The sequence below is a fragment of the Anabrus simplex genome, chromosome 1 (assembly GCF_040414725.1).
Source record: "Anabrus simplex isolate iqAnaSimp1 chromosome 1, ASM4041472v1, whole genome shotgun sequence".
Taxonomy (NCBI): Eukaryota; Metazoa; Arthropoda; class Insecta; order Orthoptera; family Tettigoniidae; genus Anabrus; species Anabrus simplex.
Window position 1 is genome coordinate 472,867,079 of NC_090265.1, and position 9,040 is coordinate 472,876,118.

General features: G+C 34.3%; 1 protein-coding gene across 1 annotated transcript in view; it reads left to right on the forward strand.

Moving 5' to 3' along the window:
* LOC136873939 (DNA mismatch repair protein Mlh3) overlaps positions 1 to 8,731 on the forward strand; it is a 151,061-nt gene extending 142,330 nt beyond the window's left edge. The window contains exon 10 of the mRNA XM_067147348.2: positions 4,371 to 8,731. Coding sequence (XP_067003449.2) covers positions 4,371 to 4,418 — 48 coding nt within the window. The 3' untranslated portion in view covers positions 4,419 to 8,731. The remainder of the gene's footprint in view (positions 1 to 4,370) is intronic.
* Positions 8,732 to 9,040: the final 309 nt, after the last annotated feature.

Consider the following 9,040-nt stretch of genomic DNA (forward strand, 5'->3'; position numbering starts at 1 on the left):
ACCTTGGCTTCCCAAACTTCCCAATTATGAGAGGCTTCAGTTTGTCCGTCCCTGTGGAATTGGTGCACAAAAGAGCAGTGATATGTTCTTTTGAACGTTTGCCCCCAAAACACTTATTTCCCTTGATATCAAGGGTTTTGTTCGGCATTAGTTTATAAAATAACGCAGTTTCGTCTGCATTATAAATGTTTGCCGGCAAATATTTCTTCAAGGCATCCGTTAAGAGTCTCCAGCCGCCATGAAGATGCAACTTCCTTCGGGGCATCGTTAGCTCCACCATTTATTATTTTGTGGGATATGCCATATCTCCCCCCGGAACCTATGAAGCGAACCAGCACTACCCATAAACTCAGGTGACCCAAGCGAACGTGCGAAAGATCGCGCATGCTCACTTAACAGTAGGCCATTTATTGGAATGTTTTTACTCCACATTTTCACAAACCATGTATAGACGGCTTGGTCCACCTCCTTGCAGTCGGCTGTCCTGATCTTCTTACGCTGTGGACCTAGAGCATCAGCATAAATGTTTTCCTCTATCTTACTTTTCTGTTTTAAAAAAGTAGAAAGTGTTGACGGGCTTATGCCATACTTCTTTGCTACTTCTCCTTTCTTTCCACCTTTCTCTACTTCCGCAAGTATTTTATGTTTTTCACTCAACGAAAACTGCTGTTGCTTCTGCTTATCCATTTGCGATGATATGAGCTTATTTATTTAACGAAATGCACATGAACTTTGCAGGTTTAATGATATAACCTTAACAGAAACACGTTGCTTTGCGAATTAAATACTAAGAAAAAACATGCAATGCACGATGCAACGAAACCGTCACATTCATTGGTGGATTACAAACATCGCAATCCTACTCGGCCAGTAGTGTGACGTCTTACATTGGTTGATGGGTGAAGCTTATTGGTTACACAAAAGCGATTGCCTTCTCGATCGCGTATGGTGCATATATGGAAAATGGCAATCTTGTCTGAATAATGAAATAATGTAACAAGAAAAATATTGATCATAAAACAGGATGAATTTTAGTTTTAATTTGAGAAAATATGGTCATATTGGTAAAGAAAAGAGCTCAATTTTAATTTGTTAAACTGAAACTATGAAATTCATTAAAATGAAGTATTTTAACACAACAAATAGGGGAAAAGGAAGGAACCCCAAAAAAATTTTGTGATTCTAAAAATTTTATTATACTGGTGTTCGTTACAGTGGAATTCTACCCTATTCCCTTCTCTTATCAAATATTTTTATAATACAGTATATTAACTTATTTTACTTTAAAAATACATGTCATGGTAATCAAATTTAAATTTTGTGACTCTTTTCATAACAGCTTTTAACTTATATTCAGGGTGTCTTTGAAAGATTCCAGTATTTACAGAGGAGGGAGCACGCAACAACGAAGGAAAAATTAGTATGATAAACATTGTTCGCAAAACTGATATCTTCGGAGTTACTGTTATGTTCGAGGTCTGCCACGATCGCTTGTTCATGGTGCAAAGGATCCCGTTTCCAAAAGGCATTGGAACAGGTACTATGGTTCATTCCACGTTAAGAAAACAGTATTGCTCTTATGACAAAGGAGTTGCCATATCGAGCGGCTCTGCGCAACACAGTCACGGGGAAACGGCGGCACATAAATCTGTGAAATTCAATATTTAACTTCAAGATAACAAGCGGAATATACTAAGCTGCAAATAATTTGTATGGACTAAAGGGGACGGGGAGTTTACAGGGGCTATTTTTGGTTTGTACAGAATCAGAGGTAAACTATGGCATATAAAAAACCTCAGCGCTGAAGTGTATGGTAAATCGGCGGAGAAAATAGACAAATAATATTTTTATGGGATCGAAGCGTGAAGGATGCATATAATAAATTTCCCCAGACGGGCTGAGTGGCTCAGACTGTTGAGGCGCTGGCCTTGTGATCCCAACTTGGCAGGTTCGATCCTGGCTCAGTCTGGTGCTGTATGAAGGTGCTCAAACACTTCAGCCTCATGTCAGTAGATTTACTGACACACAAAACCTCCTGCGGGACAAAATTCCGGCACCTTGGCGTCTCTGAAATCCGTAAAAGAAGTTAATAGGACGTAAAACTATTATTATTATTATTATTATTATTATTATTATTATTATTATTATTATTATTATTATTATTATTAAATTTCACCAGGCAACGCGGGTTACTACTGTGCTGTCGTATCGCTTAACAAAAGACAATATTAAAATTAAATTCGGTCTTAAAGAAAACAGCGGTAATTAAAATATGCTTAAGAAAGAAGAGCTAAATAACAAAACCAAGCACAAACGAAACACATGACAAATTTTTGTATCAGTACAAGTTATGCCATGACTTATTGCTGCACACCACAGCATCAAAATCTTCAATAACAACTTCTGTACAGACAGTACGAAAATAATACAACACACACATAGTATGCAATATACAACCAAAGTAAAATATCTGCCATTAGACAACTTTATGGTCTCACACAACAGAAGACAAGTTCGCACTGATTTACAGCTAAAACACACATGACCGAGCTCGATAGCTGCAGTCGCTTAATTGCGGCCAGTATCCAGTATTCGGGAGATAGTAGGTTCGAACCCCACTATCGGCAGCCCTGAAAATGGTTTTCCGTGGTTTCCCATAACACACCAGGCAAATGCTGGGGCTGTACCTTAATTAAGACCACGGCCGATTCCTTCCCACTCCTAGCCCTATCCTGTCCCATCGCCGCCATAAGACCTATCTGAGTCGGTGTGACGTAAAGCAACTAATACCAATATAAATGGTCCGTTATTGGATATTATAAATTTTCCAGCTAACTCATTCTATCTATAAATAAAGCAACTAGCAAAACAAAAAAAAAACAAAAAAAACACACATGCAATAAAGAAACATTGTACGTGACTTCACTACAGAAGTGAGCTGCCCGTGGTTCACAGATGCTTGTACCAGAGCAGCATAGAAGGCAAATGAAGCAAGGCAACAAAGCGATGGCTGTTCCAGCCATTGTACTTCGTCCCTTCGAATGTATTTATGAAAAATAAAATGTTATATAGTTATTTTAGTATCTCACAGGCAAAAATGCCTCATCCTTTTTATCTATCTTTCATAATACATTATTAAATACAGTATAATATATCTTAATCACGGAATCATGGATGTCTCAGAGGGGGTGTGTTCACTCCTTGTAGGTCCATAAGAGCAATACTGTTTTCTTAACGTGGAATGAGCCATAAACAACTTTACAGATGATATGTTGTGTGTTGGATATTTGTCAGCATACAGATTATGTGCCCGTAGGTTGCTTCCATTTTCTTTGCCCATAACACAAGGTCATATCGACCATTTCCCATGTTGAATAATAGGCCTCCGTTACGTGCTGTAAGGCCAGACAAGAAAGACACGGAAACAAATTACAGTACTGCAGTGTCACAACAAAATATGCGCCATTTGAGCACTACCATACACCTAATGTAACTAACCCACCTGACTGCAAGAGTAATATGTTCTGTATAGTTTACAGTGGAATACTGTACGTTGACTAGTGTGTTTTGTTCTTGCTTGATACAGTAGAAATGCACACACATGATGCACAATGTATTGCTTCAGTTGTCTACGTACAATTGTTTCACATTTGTTTCATGACAAAGAAGTTGGAGTGCAAGATATGCACCTTGTACATAATAAGACCTTAACACAATACACTAGTAGGTTTATGACCAATGTTTAGGTAGAAACATATTTCTGTCCTTTGGTGCATACGACCTTCTGTAAATTATTTGAACATCGTGATCATTGATAGTAGTGGTAGTGGACCATAACTCCAAAGATACTGGGTTTGCAACCAATGTTTTTAGGACCTTTTCTCCTTCATTTGTTGTGTGCTGCCTCCTCTATAAATAATGGAACTTTTTTCTTGACACACACACACACACACACTCTCTCTCTCTCTCTCTCTCTCTCTCTCTGTGTGTGTGTGTGTGTGTGTGTGTGTGTGTGTGCGCGCGCGCGCGCTTATTTTGGTATCATTCATAAACATGTATTTTAGGGGTATAAGAATGTTTTAAGAAGTTTCCTGTTTAAGAAGTTCTTTTTAGTGGTCCCTTGGAAAAGTTCTTCATAGAGTTTTACTGTATATAAAGTGTATTTTGCATCTGTGTGGTATAGAATAGAACTCAAAAAACTTTTTAATGTTGGTGATACTGTATTTACTCTTGTATTGTGGACCCATGTCTACTCATGAATATGTTGGGAAAATTATAACAATACATCATTAACATTGTATCCCAATCATCACACTCTGCTTGGACATAGCAAACTCAAAAACCTGATTAAAGAAATTTTTGTTTCCTAGGATCAAGCTTTGGCTGTTCAACAGATCTTGTGTTCAAAGGAACTATAGCTGGAAGTGTGAAGAATGAATTTCTGAGGCTTGCAAAATCCCTCAAGAAATAAGTTTAATTGAAGTATTATGTTTGTATTGGATGAAGTATCAGTTATTACCAAGCAAATGCCAAAATTGAATGCATAATAGTTATATTGATTGCCTTTGTATTACATTTATTCTTTTATGGGAATCTTGTATATTTTGAAGTACTATGTAGAAAAGATTTGTTGATATTGCAGATTTGAGATGTATTTTGTGGAATTCCTGCTTTTGTTTGAAATGGAATATCAAGAATTATATTATCTTTTTGAACTTCCTTGCCATAAAAATATTTTGGAATACTCCTTCCTATAATATGCTGAAGTCTGTATTGAGATAAGTATGATGATGCCAGTCTATATTCTGGTAAAACTTGAATACATGTTCATAACACTGTAGCCTTCTAAGGATGTTTTCTAAAATCCTTTGACCCAGTGCATCTTCCTGGATAATTTGACACAATTTTTTTAAAATTTAAAATCATGATTCATGGGACATTCACCAACATGAAAAAATATTCCTTTGAAATAATTATTTTCCTTTTTATTTAAACTTTGAAATTGAAAGCCAGTTGATGGACATGTGTTTGCCTATGACAGATTTGTAGCAACATAAGCCAAACCAATGCTACTGTGATGAAGCAGTTAGATATGTAGTTTTATACAGAATTACTCAGCCCAAATATGGTTTCATCAAACTACAGTTTAGGATGTTCCTTTAATCTGCTCAGTCTTTTGGATACCGTATTTTGTCTCTAGTTCCACCTTTTACTATATTCTCTGCATCTATCCCTTTACTCATAGGTTGTGAATTTATTTTATTTTTATAAAAGAATCTTACTGTTATCATTTGTTTCATAGAAATCCTATTACCATTAGGTATTAAAAATACATTATTCAGATAATCTAACTGTACAGTTCTAAACTATGATGCTCCACATATATCCCTGTAACCAGTGGTTCTGGCTTGATTGCAGATTTTTGCAACCACCCATTTTTATATTCTTTTAATTAATTAGAGATTTCAAGTTATTCTCTCTCAACAGCGATTCATTTGTTTAAAATTCTCTGCATCAACATCAATACATCTTGCTTTCTGCTCAGTCCAGCAGAGTGTGGGTGGCGTATATTTGGCTTCCAGCCAAATGATGAATTGCATTCTCCACTCATTTCTCATGCATGTGCATCTTGCTAGCTTTTGCACTGCTAGTGTTGTAAAGCTTTGTCCAGAGAAACTGGTTTGCAGTTGACTCATAATCCTTGTGGATAGCAGTCAGGAATATGTAGTGTTGCTGCTATTTTAATTCATCTGTGACTCAAGCAGTGTATTTTCACAATGAATTTATTGTCCAGTTGCTGATAGAACCCTTCAGCTACAAGCTAGAAATTAAAAATTTAGGACATCCCACTCCAGTAACTAAACATAGGGGAGACTATATAAAATAAAAGCAGACAGTTTACATGTAAGTTCAGTTCATATTTATAATAAACACAATTGGATTTGTGGCAGTAAAATAACAATTAATTGTACTGTTTTCCATGTTTGTTGTTTGGCAGCAAAGATAAATGGACCAAAACAGGAATGACAGATTTAGATCATCTAACAGACAGGACAGAAAAGCACAAAACCTCAAAGGCATGTATTAAAAATGTTTTTAGACTATCGTTGTTTGGGAAATAGAATATTGCTAAACAATTGGACAATGAATACAGAAAATCAGTGTATATACATAATAATAAAAAAAACGTGATCCTGTAGATAGTAGTTTTATTTGCAATTTCATTGTAAAGAGAAACTTCCTTGATCTTATTTTCAGAATTTAAAATTTACACATAAACATTTAAAATAAACTGCAAATACCAACAGATTATACCAAAAACCACCACTGCATGAAATAACACAAATACAGTCAAATATAGTTTTTTCTTAATGAAGGTTTTTTAATGATTACCTAATCATTACAATATTTTTTTAGTAGGACTAGTTTCGGTCAATGTAAATGGCCATCTTCAGCTATTCATAGCAAGGCAGTTTAAGGAAGACATATTGCCATTAAAATTGAATGTCCTAATACAAATCTCAAATAGGACTGAATCTTAAAAAGCTTGTATATAGACCATACTGAATATTTTAATTGTGTACATACGTGTTTTTGCAATCATATTTGTGGTCATAGATTTTTAAGATTGTCATATTTGACATTTATTTTAAGCCATTCAATTTTAATGACACTATGTCTTCATTAAACTGTCTTTCTATAAATAGCTGAAGATGGCCATTGACATCGGTCGAAACTAGTCCTAGTAAAAAATAAATGTATTGATTAGGTGGTCAATAAAACTTTCATTAAGAAAATAAGTCCTGTCCATCAACACGGGCTTAATAATGAAATTCATTGCTTATACAATAAATATAGTAGCAGAGAACATGGACCTAACTAATTTTGAGAACTTCACTGACAAAAGAATGTTATGACATTCTAATCCTCCAGAAGATTTATACATGCTTATGGCATTTATTTTTAAAACTGCCTAGGTCTCCTTATGTAAATTGTTGTATATTTAAGAAGTATTATATTTTTTTGGCAAGTATGAAGATTAATTACTTTTTTATTTCAAATGAATGTAGAGAGAAAACCTTGAGAATTATTGTAACTTGAATTCATAGTGTATAGGACGTGTGTGTATATATATATATATATATATATATATATATTTGTATCTCAGAGTTGGTAAGTTTGTAGAAGTTAATTTGAATGTTTTGTCATGTGAATATATGTGAACTAAGCAGAATTGTATTTATACTTACTTTAAAAATGTAAAGAATATTAAAAGTTTGAAGTAATGTATTATTTTAAGATATATACCAACTAGCACAAAACACAGAACTAATTTTTTTTAAACACAGATTTATTTAGATTTATTTTAAATTACTTGGCACCATTCACACATTTAATACACCATATTCAACCAATATTTTTCACTGTAACGATAGTGTGAAGTATGATTTCCTAGTGTGGTGCAGTTCCTTACCCAAATTTGTGCAAAATTACCTCTTCTTCTCAGTAACATACTGTAGTCTAATAGGGCTTCAACTAGAATCCAAATTTTTATAAAGTATTTCTATTATTATCCATCGTACAATATATATGCGACATACAAAATTGAGACTTGCAGTTCCTAGAACTTTTATTACCATATGTAAAATGTTTCTGAAGACGTAATCTTCCTATAAACCCCTAGACTATTAAGTCATAAGCACCTGATAACACAAACCTGAATGAGAAGATTCCAAATATAGTTTGGTTGACATATGCCCAACCATTGTCCAGTTATAGGAACACAGACCCTGAAAGTAAAAAATCCTTCACATGATCCAGTATTACATAATTATGAGACAATTATCAGGAAATTTTGCTAAAATTATAAATGTACAAACACACAATCCTTTGAGTGTTATTCATACAGATTCTTGTCATCTTTGAGAGACTGAAATATTATTTTATCTAATACCATGATTTAGAAATTTTGGAACCTGAAAATGTAAAAAACAAAAATGAAAGAAAGACTTTCTTGAAACAATTTAAAGAACTACTCAAGAAAGACAGAAGTAACACATAATTGCTTTGTACACCTCTTGCCGTGTATAGGTAACCACGTAATGTCTATCCACTTTAATACTTTCTTTTCATTTACCACACTTCATTGATGCTCTTACCCACCTCAAGAAGTGTATATTGCCACCTTCTACTTTTTTTTTTGTTTTACGTCGCACCGACACAGATAGGTCTCGTAATTTATGATCTTCATATCCGTATTGACGAACTACACAATTAGAAATAGGAAAGGACTTCCACATTATCAATACTTATTTATTGCACGTATTATGCTACAGTACTGGTTTTGACCCCCTACATAGGGTCATCTTCAGGTGAACAATACATTCATATATAGATCATGAAGCTATGATTGAAATTACATTGTCTGGGAAATGCCATATGATAACAAATATTTGGTCACGTCCAAATGGGGCATGTTAAAACGGGAACTGGCGTGTATGTCACTATGTGTGACAATGCAGTTATATGTCTATAATGATATGCTTTAGGTCTTAAAATTAGATTATAAAACACTATCTCTACTTAAAATTAACTTATAAGTATATAAGACAAAAACAATATATGTAGGAACACTTCATGCACATGAATGTTCGTGTCTTGCATGTTATTCAGTTCAACGGTTGACTTCTGTGTTCAAGTCTTATTTTCATAGTTGTACACTTGGTTGATGTTTTTGGAGTTTTTGATATGATTTGCTTGTAAAATTATCACGTTATATGTATAACAGATTTTGTATTCATATATATACATAGAATAAAACACTTTCCAAGTTTAAAAAAGAGTGCCAAGCGTATGGATACAATTAGGATAAAATATGTATATTCAGCTCTGCTGTGTGTTGAATCTAGTTGTTTTATGTTAAAATTGAATCAAGTTGTCCTGTGACATTCGTAAAATTTGAGTGGCATTGGATTCAAAGTGGTGGCTCCTTTCCCATCTGTAGCTGTGCAGTGATGTTATAATTGGTAGGAGGGGGAGT